Here is a 15,135-nt window from a genome sequence, read left to right as displayed (position 1 = left end):
GTCACATAACAAAGGACAATTTTAGAATATGCCTCTAACCCAGGAGCAGGGTTATAAAGCCTATGAAATGTTTTACGTTTTGCAAGTTATAAATGAATCACAATCTAAATAACATGTACTCCCAAGGGCCCTTTCATGGCCAATATTTAGTATATTAAACATTCCTTATAGTTATATAGTCGCTAATTGTTTAATTTCCAATTAATGAACATTTAAATGCCAGTTATCTAATGAATGTTAGAGACTCATGCTGTACTTGAGGACTGAATTGGACAACCCTAAGTGTAACCCTGAAAATAATGAGTAGGGACGGATTTTAAGAATTTAAAAATGCTTTTATGTTCAATGTCACAGTATAAATTCATAATAAATTTTATATGTCTGAGAATAAAATGTGCCTTAAACGAAAAAAATATGCGAAACAAAAACACGCCGTTTAATGTCAATACTGATACATTAATGCTCTTTAAAGCATAAACATAAAGTGGAATAAATATTGCTGTCAAGATAGTGTAAAATAAATCAATATAATTTATTGGGATATTTCTATGCTGGATGATTTTATCAAAACACTTCATAAGGGAACCCTTCCAAGCAAGTGCATTTTACCAGCAACTACAATTGGCTGTCAGGGAGTCCTGTATAAAATGATCTTAAATGTGATTTGTTTTCTAGGACCCTTTTGATTAATCGTGAGCATTTCCACAAGCGTATGGCTTTATCAAATGATCATATTTATTCTTATGCAGTGAAGAAATTATATACTAAACTTCACAATTCAATTTCAGAAAATGCCAGTAGCTCTATCATAATGGCATTGCTTACATGCCTTATATCATATAAACTGTGAGTTGTGAATGCATTTTAAATTAACCGACATTTGTTTTACACTATAAAATTATTATTCTGACTTCCTTTATTTATCTTAAACCATTCTGTACCTAAAATGTGCTGTCAATTTCCTTTCTGCAGGTACTATGAAACTGGCAGCATTAAACCTGGAGTAATCGGAGGATCAAAACCAAAGGTTGCAACACCCAAAGTTGTAGATAAAATTGCAGATTACAAGAGGCAAAACCCCACTATGTTTGCATGGGAGATCAGGGACAGGCTATTAGCAGAGCGAGTATGTGACAATGATACAGTGCCAAGCGTCAGCTCCATAAACAGGTAAAATACAGACCCACATATTTTGGCTTTTGTAACCTCTTGTAAGCTGTTCTCCTGTTTGCACTGCTAGAAACACAGGTTTTAAACAACTATTATTTATTTGGACACACATGGTCCACAAACAGAGCATGCTTTCTAAAATGGGTCTAGAGACTATTGGGATGCAAAAATAGTGCATTATATCATAACAATAGAAAATATCATCGGGTACATTTACAAAAAACTGATGCAATGGAAAAAGGTAGTGCTGCCTAAAGCAATCAATTGTGTCATTTTTATATAAGTCAAATATCTCAGTATTTGGTACTAGTCATACTTGCCAACTCTCCCGAATGTCCGGGAGACTCCTGAATTCTGGACTCCCAGGAGATTAGGGCATCCTCCCTTACCTTCCCACTTCCTAGTGAAATATGACACAATCTACCAAGCCCCGCCCCCTCCTCCCATACTCCCCTCCTTCCCTCCGCGAACTCCCAGTGGAAAACATAAAACAGTTGGCAAGAATACTATTATCATCTCCACCATTTTCAGTTGTGCTACTTTTTATATATCTCCCAAAGTACAAAGTGATTGTCATAGGATAACATACTTAAAGGATCTTAAACTGTTCAATGTACCATAAGTTATTATGATCCATTTATCTCCCAGGCGATGTATGCACTGTTCAGTATGTTCTAAATAACAAATTCGCACCACCTCCACTCCTGAGATCAGCACCAAATTATCTGCATTCTATAATCACTGTTATTCATGCAAGGTGTTTAGCTTAGACAGCTAGTCAACTCCAAAACGTGATCCATACACAGCTACCAACCAAAGCCAATCCCTAGTGCTACTTTGCAATGACCATCTACATTTCAGTTGCTGCAGAGGGGGTTCTTGCTGAAGAGCATTTGTTGCACATTATAACAGTGGAAAATAGTAAATAAAAATATAAAGCAGTGTACATATTGGCTACATTATATAAAATAGTGTCAATATTAATTCTTTTCTCGTGATTTTTATATAAATATTGCAGATACTGCATATTACTCTGCTTCATTTGATGCAGAAAATCACTGCCTCTATTACACGCCAGTGGCTCTGAAACCAATTTCTAGGCTGATTTTCATAGTTTCACTACATCAAAGAGCTACACATTCTCTATTTATATAATGTTTTGCAAATTTCTGCATGATTTTACACTAAACCATAAATGTTATATAGAACTAATTTTATGAACCGATTATACAGAGAATGTAACCTTCTGATGGAATTTTAGAAATGGGCTACTCTATTCTTTAGCTACATAAACACATGAAAAATTCACACTTTAGTAACTGGACCTATTATTATATAGGCTAAGCTGGATAAAGTGGAAAAATGAAAAGAATATTACAACAGATACATCCCTGTTACCGTTAGATATTAGCTGCTGAGCATTGAAAAGAACATAGACATTTATCACTATAGTAATAGCTTTGCCCATAAGCACACTTTAAAGGTCATTTACAAAAGTGCAAAACATGTAGATTAGCTGTGCTTATGCCATATCATCATCATCATCATCATTTATATAGCGCCACTAATTCCGCAGCACTGTCCAGAGAACTCACTCACATCAGTCCCTGCCCCATTGTGGCTTACAGTCTAAAGTCCCTAACATACATACATACACACACAGTCAGACAGACACACAGACTAGGGTCAATTTGTTAGCAGCCAGTTAACCTACCAGTATGTTTTTGGAGTGTCGGAGGAAACCGGAGCACCCGGAGGAAACCCATGCAAACACAGGGAGAACATACAAACTCCTCACAGATAAGGCCATGGTCGGGAATCAAGCTCAAGGCCCTTGTGCTTTAAGGCAGAAGTGCTAACCACTTAGCCACCGTGCTGCCATATGCACCTATATTAGTGTAAACGCACAAGTTTTTATGGTGAAGCTTATGGATTTGTTAAGCACTCATATGTAAAACCAAGACTTTGGAATACGATGAAAAGGGGCCGGAGAAGGCGTATTTAGGTGGGCATTCATTGTTTAGCAGGAGGCTGAATTTCACTGGTGCTCAGGAGGTGTTGGTAAGCGAGAACTGTCCTATAGTTCCAATGGGGCTCCATATGTATCTTCCAAACACACATTATAAAGAAAAATGCATTTCAAGGAGCATCTTTTTCAACGTAATAAAAACATTAAAATGTACTTTAGTGACACATCTCGTCGGTCCCTTACTCTTATGCTTAATTTAAGATGTAAATTACTGTAAAACAAGCAGCATTGTAAAAGAGTAATGCAAAAGATGAAATTAATAAAAGCGGTGCTCCTAAAGTAGTAGTAGGAAGGACTTTGTCAATTCCGTTGTTTCCACTAATTGCAGTTAAACCTGCAAACCTGCAAAAGTAGAAGCAGTTTGATTTTCAAAAGGCAGTTCGAAAATTGTGGGATTTGGTTATTTACCCATGAATGTGTTAGGTGTGCAAATAGTATGGGTCCACATGTTTTACACTTTTGGATATACAGTTAATTTTAAAAATAAATAACAACTATTCTTATGTTTTTGTAAAGGTACCACCATATAGCATATGTAGCTAATAGGAGTGCACCAAATTAATTTTTTTCATGGTCTGGCGAATATTGGATTTTTAGAAATGTAACTTACATAGCTTAGTATATCTCTCTATGTGTTAAACATTAATGTTTTTACTTCACTAAAATACTGCTGGTATTAGACAATAAATGCCAACGGGAATGGAGGAGTAGACCTATCACTTACACAAAAGAGGAAACAATCAGTTTGTATACTGGACCCATTTACAACCTATCAATTCACAGTAAAGTCAATCATTACTATTACCTTATGCCTCAGTAATATCGCTAGTTGTTAGTGAATTGGTAGGCTGTATTCTCATCAGTATTTGGCCAGTCTACAACATGGCTTCCTCTATTTTGAATATACTATAGGTATACACATATGAATATAGACATTAAATGGCATAAAAATGGCAAACAAATGAAATTAATTGCAACTGGTGAACTTACTCATGTATTACAAGGTTAAGAAGATTCCCAAAATAAACCAAATAGTTTTGTCTAGTGATATACAGGTTTTATTATTACATTTATGGTATGAAAGTAAATGTTATTTCGGTATCCTTTTATTTCTTTGCAGGATCATTCGAACAAAAGTTCAACAACCCACAAACCAACAAGTTCCACCTTCAAGCCACAGTATAGGTGAGAATATATATTTTCCTAACAAAAGAAAAGAAGGTCTTTAAGAAGTTTTAATTATTCCTATGGATAGATCATTTTACACAAAACACTTGAGCACACACATACTAATATAACTCTTTTGTCATGCTCTGGGGGCTGAGCACGGTAAATTAATTTTATAAATACTCTTGAAAGGTTTTTGTATTTTACTGATTATTATGATAAATAGATTTTACCCTGAGACAGAAAATTGAAATCTACACCAAAAACGCTAACGGGGGACCATGGAATGTTGGATAATTAAAGTAATAAATCAAAAAATAGATACTTATTCATAACATTTTATGCATCATTAGCCAGTAAGTAGTTTAACTGCTCTCTTTTCCCACTCCATCATCTATTCTCTCCTGTTCTTTGTGCGGCTACACTCTTGAGTAGAGAGGTGGGAAAAGTTTTCAAACATTTTTTTTAAATGACCCTGTCAGGAATTGTATTTATGTTCAATTTAATTGATGTGATATTTTAATCGTACTTGTTGGCTAATTAACACCTACTTCACAAAATTGTAAAACATAAAAACAACAATTCTGAAGCTAATAACAAAACAAGACAGTAAATCAAAAACAAAATGTTATAGATGCAAACAAAATAAAAATGAAAGAAAGAAACCACCAATAAGAGTACAACCATAAAACACAATATGCAGATACGTAGGAGCGTATCAATAGGGGGTGCAGTAGCTACAGGGCCTGGAGGAGAGAAGAGCCTGGCAACACTCGGTACCCCCCCACCCCAGAGCAGAGGCCTCTTCTGAGCAGCACATGTGTATTGGGCACATGTGCTGGACCTCAGTTCTGCTTTATTGAAAGCAAGAATAGAATAGAATACAATATGGGCGCTAGAGAATACTAAAATGCAATACTATATAAACAGCGTTATTCTAGATCACAGCTCACCAGGAAAGGGGATCTGATCCCATTGATAAATACCAAGAAAACAACAATAGGTAGCGAAGATCATAGAATAACTTAATACAATTTAATAATACATGTAAATGATACATAGAATCATTGCATAAATTCTGATATGGAATTGTAAAATTAATAAAACCACATAACATCTCTGGGATTGATTAAAGACTCAAATGACACACTAATGGTCTGTATATATAATATAGAATAGAATAAAGATCTTGATAGGCTCTTGCTGATATAATGATATATAGGGCTTACACCTCAGTCTCCTTAAAGTCAGTTTATCTCCAATAATTTCCTCCAATATGTCCTCAATAAGATAATCGCTATAATGGGCTCCTTAGTGTAAACCACACAATATTTACGCTGGAATGTAATGGTGCTGCATCAGAAGCGAACCCTTGAAAAGGGGAACAACCTGCACCAGTTGAGTAGACCCAGATTGGAATCGGTGTCCATATAATAATTGACCAGCTTCAGGAGTCCTATCCTCAGTGGAAAAAATTCAATAGAAGGTAGAGAGTAATTAATACAATTGGTGTAGGAACCGCTATCCAAATACGATCCAGAGAACCCAGAGGTTATGACTTTTCATATATCAAATTAAAAAATCATAGCGCAATTACTGCCACCTGACGTGTTTCTCAGCTGGATGCCATTTCATCATAGGTACATATCAAAACACAATATGCAGATATGCAGGGGAGTATCAATAGGGGGGGCAGTAGCTACAGGGCCTGGAGGAGAGGGGGGCCTGGCAACACTGGGTACACCCCCAGAGTAGAGGCCTCTTCTGAGCAGCACATGTATATTGGGCGCATGTGCTGTACCTCAGTGAAAGCAGAGCAGTGACCTGGGAGGTGAGAACGGCCCTTATCCAAATTCTCACCAAATTATGCAAAAATGCTACAGTAAATGTAAACATATTATACTAGTCAAAATATGAGATCCATAATTAATAGGCATGTGTAGTGAAATCAGATCAAAATACAGCAAAATGGACAAAAATGTCAGTAATTCAAAGAAAACCAGAAGGAAAGTAGAAACATTTTAAAAAATGTAGAGAAAACAAATACACTTTAATGTAATAAAAAAAGCACAAAACCCAATAGGTAACTTAAGGATATGGAGCCTTAAAAACATAAATGGGTCCATGCAGCAAAAATAATAACTAGTTCTGTCGGGGGAAAAACAAAACCAAAATCACATAGCCATAACCCAAGATGAGGTGAAGGTAGCAGAATGCAAGAGACACAGACCTCAAAACCTGTTTCCCATAGAAAAACTGTCAGGAAGCCTTCATTTAATGGGTATCCATATTTATGGAATAAATGGGATTTACCTCAAGTGAGTAGACAAAGAAATATACTGTAAGACATAAATGTAAATAACTAAATATGTGGATTTAGGGCTAAACATACTGCAGTACAACGTTTAAAATGTTTATATTTTTATCTTTTCCCAACAAACATACATGTGTGTATTTCAGAAATTACAGCAGTCAAGGGATTTTATGTTTACACTTTCCATACAGAAACACATTAAAAGTACTGTATCACTAGACACATTGTGTATTGTATGAAATAAATTTGTTTGATCAATATAATGCAAACAAATTATATTCCTGATTAGAGATGAAAACATTATAAAAACATTTAATTGAGTTTAATTGTTTTTCTCTGTTGAATGCTTGGAATGGCTAAAAGCACTAGACATTCACCAATGTTTGGGAGTGGTAATAGTTTTATCATTATCACCCATGTAATCTATTGAATTGGTAGTTTTCTTGGATGAACTCGTCAGGAAACTTGAATTATTTATTACCATTTGGAAACTTGCCACCATGAATAAGGCAGAAGGAACACAACGGACTTGGGTAATGCCTACCTATATGCCCACTGTCTCTAAGTCATTGCTTTGCCAGCTCATAAAGTGGCACTACATATACTACAACCATGTGGAGTGCTATACATTGAATATACTCTACGCTAAGGGTGCAGACAGTGTATATTGATGTGTGAACTGTTGCTTTAAACAAATCTGTCTTAAAACAGTTTACTGAGGCAACAGAATGACTGCAAGATTAAGCAGCTTGGCCCTGATATTCTCTTAACTTTACACCTCTTTATAGATGCAAATTGATGATCACACATCAGTACAATGCAGTCTTGTCTCGGTAATCCTTCTTAAAAGGGTTTCCCCAAAAGGATGGAGGATTTATACCTTCATCCTATTTAACATTCTGTGTTGTGCCAAAGACTTATTTGCTGCTCCCTTTGGAGACGCACCGGGGTCAGCAATGAGGAGTTTTATACAAAGGGCTCACTGAAGCAATACTTTAGTTAGTTATCCTTCCGACTCAAAGATCTGTGCAAAAGAAGAAAATAGCATTTGTTGCTACTTGCTAAATTCCACCTGCTGGCTTTCCTTATACTGTTTACTGATTGAAGATCTTTTCTATTTCAGACACCAGCCCGCTGTAATATATCCATTTGTGTTGAGATTCAGGCAAAGGTTCATAATCGAACATTGCTTGCAATGAACTTTCTAGGTGTAGGGTGTACAATGCTGTTTAGTTATGTATGTCTTCCAATCCTTGTACACTAGTCTCTCGCAAAAATATAAAATGAAGGCTGAATAATTTATGTTGCAGCTATTCTCACGGAGTAAAAATTGTTTGGCCTGTGGGAAAATTATGCAAACTTGAGATGCTCCTAAAGATTTCAGAGTACAACAACACAAGGCTTTGCAGTAAATTGGGATGACAGATAAATATATTAGGGATTATTTAATATCATCATTTAAATAGTACACATATTAGCCATGATTTTAGGCATTGTTCTGCAGTCACCTTAAGTTGCCGTGGGCTGTTACAAGGGGCTAAAACTATAGAGAGCTGCATAAGAATAAATAGTGTAGCTTATTCTATGTGTTCTCAATAGAATGCATATTTAATCTGGGTAATACACCTGGACAGGGAGACTGATCTGAGCTTTGTAAGCTAAGTGAACTGCTTACAGTAACGTTCCAGAAATACTGTACAGAACAGCTCTTGAACAAATGCTTCTCGAAAAGAAAAACTGACACTGTACCTGCAAAAGTGTGGTCACTGAGGAATGCAGCACTAAAGATCCCAAGCAGCAGCCTCTAGTCCTCCACATATACATGACATAATCTCAGGATGGCGATAAAAGACCAAAGCATTACAAAATGCGTTATACTTTGCATAAAGCTTGCTTTACCGCTTTGTTTAATAATACTTTTTTTAACTGTTAAAATAATATGTACATGAGGATAATTAGGAAAACTGGCCCGGTGATGCACCATGAAAGCTGCAAATGACGAATATGCCCTGTAATGTTATCTGTGTGAGATGTTCCTCATATCTAGATGGGTTTTGTCCTTTGAGAAAGTTTGATATCCCATAATGCGGGAACAAGTTCACATGGTGTCATGTGACAGAAATTGGGCAGTGCCTGTATGTTGAACATAAATGGACAGAATAAGGTACAAACACATGGCTTGATGCAGAGCTGGACACAATTTACACTTATATTGTAAGTGTAAATGCATCCCAGAATTTACATAGGATTCTGAGTCGCACGCATCTTTAGTTCCGTGCAACTCTGTATACTATGCAAATGGCACACACCATTAGACACACCTCTTTGTTTGCCTTAAGGGCCGGTGCAAAATATACACTTTATTGTATCAGTCAAAACGGCAGATAAATCAATAAATGGAAAAAAAAACAATGTACCCCCCCAAACAGCTTAACCAACCCTAGTGCTGCCAGCCTAAGCTGGTGTTAGCAAAATCGGGGGGACAAGAAGCATGGGGGCCCCCAAAATTTACTATTACCAGCACTAGGCTTTGCCAGTCTGGGCTGGTGACACTATAGCAGGGAAGCCTGCAGCATCGGGTCCTTCTGCCATAATACCAAACCAGCCCTAGCACTGTGCTGAACTCTTTAAAAAGATTGTGCCTGCAAAACTTTGGCATGCCCAAACACTTAATGGCAGTCTGGTCATGCTTTGCCTGTAGAGCACCAGGGACAAACTGGTTGTATACATTTAATATTACCAACCACCCCAGGGTGTGGGAAGAGCCCTAGTTCTATCAGCACTGGACTGGTTAAACCTAGAGGAGGGGCCCACATTTCTTTGCGGGCCTGATCTCTCTAGAAGATCCAGTCCCATGCTGACCAGCCTAGGACTGGTTTGGAGATATGGCAGGGGACCCCACGCTGCGGGTTTACCCGCTATAATGCCACTAGCACAGGCTGGCAAAGCTTAGTGCTGGTAATAGTAAATTCAAGGGGACTCCATGCTTTTTGTTGACCGCCTGATTTTGCTAGTACCAGCCTAGGCTGGCAGCTCTAGAGTTGGTTAAGCCGCCTGAAAGCGGACTGAGATGGACCCTTGGCTACTGTGCATGCCAAAAAGAGCTTTTTTGCCATTACAAGGTTGGACTCTACAGGAGGCCCCAGGTTTGTTTTCTGTGTATACAAACAAATTTCATTAATATGTTGTACTTGTTTTGCTTTTTGCAGCTTCAACCGGATCAGTGACTCAGGTCTCTTCAGTAAGCACAGACTCAGCAGGTTCCTCTTACTCTATCAGTGGAATTCTGGGTATTGCATCCTCTAATGCAGAGAGCAACAAACGCAAAAGAGATGAAGGTAATCATTTTTCTCCCTGCTTTTTGACTTCTACAGATATTGAAATAAATGCATTTTTCATGAAAACACAAGATCAAATATGTGGCAATGAGCAATTAGTGGTTTAGTGAACATATAATAGATTTTTCTTTTGTTGAAGAGTAAATAAAACCCTTTAGACTCTTAGGGGCATATTCAATTGTTCCAAAGTTTGAGCGCGGAAAAAATATTACCGTTAATACGGTAATCCCTCGCTGGATTTCAGCTCAGGGAGCTGCGAGCTGAAATCCAGCGAGTAAATTACCGTATTAACGGTTTTTCTGCGCAGGATTACCGTAATAACGGTAATCCTGCGCGGTCCGCGGGATTTTCGGCAATCCTGCAGACAATTGAATATGCCCCTTATTGTTATTTTATTGTATGACCAATAAGAAATTAACAACAAATTGTTGCATTGGCTTTTTCACATAGTTAAAAAGTATAACTCTAATGCTAGCCAGGAATCGCTTCACTCTCTAGTGATAGCTTACATGAATTACTAAGTGCAGTATTACTTCAAAAGCATGGTAAATAAATATGCAATATATGTGTACAAGAGAACCACATCTATATAGTTTATACTATTATTTTAATTTTTATTGTTATCTGTGAAGTGTTATCCACACACATAGTGTATTTAAATATATGACATGTAGCCACATTTAACATACAGGCCATACATTTTGATAAAAAACCTGCAGCTTTACTGAATGTAGGTTATAGAGCTATAGTAGAGTTTATTGCAATGAGCTGCGCACTGTAGCTAAGGAATAAAGCAGGAAGATGAAGGATCTGTGATTAGCTTAGTAGTGTTTAGCTCAGGATATTCCTGTTAACTGGAAAAAAATCATGAAGCACTGTTCACTGTAACACATTCTAATTTATGTGTATGTCATATGCAGTTCTCCCTATGTAGAGATGTTATGGTTGTGTCATCTGTTGAGGCTTCATACATTCATTCCTGCTTTAACCCACTCCAGGGAAGGCAAGAGGTTGGCATTTGCTCTCCGTCAGGATAATAAAATCCAGAAACACCAAGACATCATGGTTCTGAGCACTCTTCTATTCCTCATAAGATTGATATCATGTAACAATAGGGTGTAAGCATCTATTTTGGTAATTTTTCAATTGACTGATGTCTACATAAAAGGTTTATTTGTCTTGCGTCCTTCAATACTTAGTCCAATAAAATGGAATCCTCCTGAATGCATAACACATATAGCAAAACTATATCCTGTGCAATTGTCACATGTTTGCCATGCACCATAGCTAGCACTAGGAGTGTTGTGTTCGGTTTCTATGGTGTATCGTGGGTCACAATGTCTAGCCCAGGGGATGGGTATAGGAGGTAAGGCTTTACTTAGTGCATTGTTGTGTAATAGGCAGGGGTCTTTCTTAGCTAATTCTGTAGAGAACTTACATAGAGCCACTTTTCAGGATTCTAAATAATTTTCCCTTAACTACTAATACCAAGTTGTACATAGCTGAGAGGACCACACTTGTTTTCTTATTACACCACTCTACTAAAAGCAACAACTCTGGGCTGAGAAGCTGATGAGCTGGTTACCATTATTAGGGGGATTTCCACTCTGCAGGCTTCCCTAAATAACGCTAGTGAGCCCATGAAGACGAGGGCAGGGACAGCTTATGACAAAGTTAGGGTTTGCTCTTTTTCCCTGATTTAAAGAAATCTATAAGTAAACCACTTATAATGATTTTCATAAATAAAAAAAAAGATAGCATGCTCCATTGCAATTCATGTAACCAGCTGCAAAATCAATGTAACATATCTCAATAAGAAATACATTTAATACATTATGTATATTAGGCTATAGGCACAGCACCTAGAGAGTTTGTGGGGGCTATGCAATACATATCATTTATGAGGCACAAACAATACACAGTGAAAAAAACTGCTTTTGTCCTTCTGTGTGCCTCTGTTTATGCAAATTCTTCCAGGGGGTATATTTACTGAACTGCGGGTTTGAAAAATTGGAGATGTTGTCTATAGCAACCAATCACATTCTAGTTATCATTTATTTAGTACATTCCACAAAATGACAGCTAGAATCTGATTGGTTGTTATAAGTAACATCTCCACTTTTTCAAACCCGCAGTTTAGTAAATATACCCCCAGATTTTTGTATGGGTTTGCAGAGCAGGTTGTCTATGTTTAAAGAGAAGCAGGTTTGCAGAAGGAGAGGGAAGAAGTATAGTAGTAATGAATATTGCACACTGTACCTCTTAATATTTTGCTGCCTCTCCACACACGAAGGCACACTCGGTTGAGGAGGCACCTACAGGGAGTACAGTATTTAAACTGCAAAAACAAAGCAGTTTGTTGTGTGCATATAATACACCTCTAATGCTTTCACATGTTCACATTGACTGAAAGTAGTCTCATTATATATTTATATAGCACCACCATATTGTGCCACGCTGTACATACAATATTTTCCCACAGAAGCACACGCATGTTAGGGTCCATATTAGGCAGCAGCCAATTAACCTACCATGTATGACTTCTGAGTGTGGGGGGAAACCGAAGCAAACATGGATAGACATTCAAACTCCACACAGATAGGAACCTGCTCGGGAATCAAACTCATGACCCCAGCACAGGAATGCTAACCACTGTGCCGCCATGCTGCCTGCATAGTACCTGTTACACTGTTTTGTATACATTCCAGGCAGTGCAGTTACATTATACAGTGCATTATAGTAAGATTATCCTGCAGGTAACTATGTAGAAAATGTGTTTTTTACCATAGCAACCAATCAGATGCTTACCTTCATTTTTTCAAACTGTACTAGAAAAATGGTAGAATCTGATTCATTGCTATGGACAACATCTTCATATCCACACAATTAAATGTAGAACAGTTTTGATGTATGTCATTCAATGTGATGTTACTGTAAATGAAGATAATTTCACGGAAGAAAAGAGAAAATAGTTACAAAATTTCAGCTGTGATAGATATGCATATGGAATTCAGCAAGTACTTTGCTATAGGGACAAGTAATCTTGAGCCACATTTTACTGCTCATTGAGTAAAGGTGAGAGAGCACTATAAAATGCATGTTCAGTTATTAAACAGAGCTGAGCAGTGCAGAAAATGATATTCCAGCATAATTGAAGACATTTTACGCTCCTTGTAATTTTAGAGTAGATTAGAATTGCATTTTTATATGCCAAAAAGATCCAAAAAGTTTTAGCCCATTACCCTTAAATCTCATTATCAGTTAGATAAGGATTGTTGGCCAGATAATGACCTTAGAGGGTAGTAAAGTTTAATCGTCCAGGTTGTTTTGTGGTAGTAATGACTCTTTGAATGAGTTTCTTACTCAAACAGTAGTTTTATTATTTCTCTGTTCTAAACACAGTCATGAGAAGCTTCTTAACAGCAGCATAACATTCTTAAAATGAAATCAAATAAAATTTTAATGTGAACATCTTAGTTCTGAACTGTGTTCTTATACTTTAACTCAGATGAATCATTAGTTTGAAATGTTGGTATTGCTGTCTATGTATATTTAAGTGCCAGTTTTCCTTGCATTTCACTTTAATTCGGAAAACAAGCTACCATATGGATTCTCCAATTCTAATTCTCTTAGCGTCTCGTGTAAAGCTGGCTACACATGACAAGATAAACATTCTTGGCTTGATCGCTAAACATCAAGATCTATGTTCAGTTTGATTACACATGTGGGTACAGATAGGGCCTTTTTGTAGTTTAGGCAAACGGTAAGATCCCATGGTGCTGTTGACCTAAATACATCAAGATTGGTCACTATCCGACCATTTAAAATTTTGAATCAGTTTAATTTAAATCAAATAAACTCTCCGACAGGGTCAGTGCTCTAGGTCTCTAGCGTAATCCTCCCCTATACCCCTGCACTTGTTCAGATACCCACCTTATTTAGAAGGGACAAGGAGACACATCACCGGCACCAAAAAAAATAAAAAATTGGCACAGACAGGCTTCCGTGCGCCCCGGTTAGTGCGGCGCCCTCCTGCCATGCTTACTGGGATTACCGTTTTATGCTGCCACTGCCCTCTGATATAATGACCACATTCGTGTCCAGCGACATAGAAGTCTCCAAGTCATTCATCAAGAGTTGGGAACCTTTCATAGATGTAGAATGTCAGGTAATAGAATACAATCAATTAAATAGTTGAGAAATAGCCCTCAAGCATGAGTTGGACAAGGTTTAGAGCAATGATTATCAACAACTTCTAATCTGCATGACTATGTAGACGCAATTTTTTTTTAAAATACTTTATTTTAAAAAGTTTATGAAATTGTCGATATACAGTACATATACATAATAAATCTGAACATAATAAATATATTTATTCTGTTTTGTTTTTAGATGTCTTTAAGTGATTGCTTTTTCCTTTTAAAATTCAAATTCAACTGTTACATTTCCATGCATTCCAGAACACGTGCATTTTTTACAGCAATAACTAATGCAGAATCCTCCTCTTCTGTAGCAAGAGAATTGATTGCTTAAATGTTTACTGCTGTCTGGAAAGAAATGTATATTTCTTATTGTGAAAGGAACTCACATGCTCTATCCAGATATTTTTTGGTCATGCTTACTATTAAATGATACAAACATTAGTATTTTTCAAATTAGAAAAGTCCTAGGGGTATATTTACTAAACTGTGTGTTTGAAAAAGTAGAGACGTTGCCTATAGCAACCAATCAGATTCTAGTTATCATTTATTTAGTACATTCTACAAAATGACAGCTAGAATCTGATTGGTTGCTATAGGCAACATCTCCACTTTTCAAACCTGCAGTTTAAAAAATATATCCCCTAATGTATAAGGAAAATGTGTTCTTTAAATTTAACAATTCATTGTAAAACTATAGATATGTCTACCCTGCACTCTTTCAATTAGGAGGTTCCCCACAGAGATTCAAATATTATTTTTTTCAATATTTAAATATTTCATTTTCCATACATATTTAGTGTATTATTGTAAATTATAGGTTTGCAGGATAATAAATAATTAGGCCTGTATATAAGTAATAATGATTCCAAATAACATTTTCTTTTTGACATAATGTTGATGATATTTTAACTTTGG

The 15,135-nt window shown here is 36.7% G+C and overlaps 1 protein-coding gene and 1 long non-coding RNA gene across 4 annotated transcripts in view; one reads left to right on the top strand and one right to left on the bottom strand.

Moving 5' to 3' along the window:
• Positions 1–15,135, top strand: part of PAX5 (paired box 5) — a 207,988-nt gene that overhangs the window by 57,021 nt on the left and 135,832 nt on the right. For all 3 annotated transcript variants that reach the window (XM_075208201.1, XM_075208185.1, XM_075208192.1), the window contains exons 3-5: positions 973–1,170; positions 4,320–4,384; positions 9,890–10,018. In XM_075208201.1, coding sequence (XP_075064302.1) covers positions 973–1,170; positions 4,320–4,384; positions 9,890–10,018 — 392 coding nt within the window. The remainder of the gene's footprint in view (positions 1–972; positions 1,171–4,319; positions 4,385–9,889; positions 10,019–15,135) is intronic.
• Positions 1–15,135, bottom strand: part of LOC142152016 (uncharacterized) — a 42,280-nt gene that overhangs the window by 11,199 nt on the left and 15,946 nt on the right. The gene's annotated exons all lie outside the window — the stretch shown is intronic.

Source organism: Mixophyes fleayi, chromosome 1 (genome assembly GCF_038048845.1).
Source record: "Mixophyes fleayi isolate aMixFle1 chromosome 1, aMixFle1.hap1, whole genome shotgun sequence".
NCBI classification, from domain to species: Eukaryota; Metazoa; Chordata; class Amphibia; order Anura; family Limnodynastidae; genus Mixophyes; species Mixophyes fleayi.
Note: the sequence above shows the minus strand (reverse complement) of the source record. Positions and strands in the feature narration are given on the sequence as shown.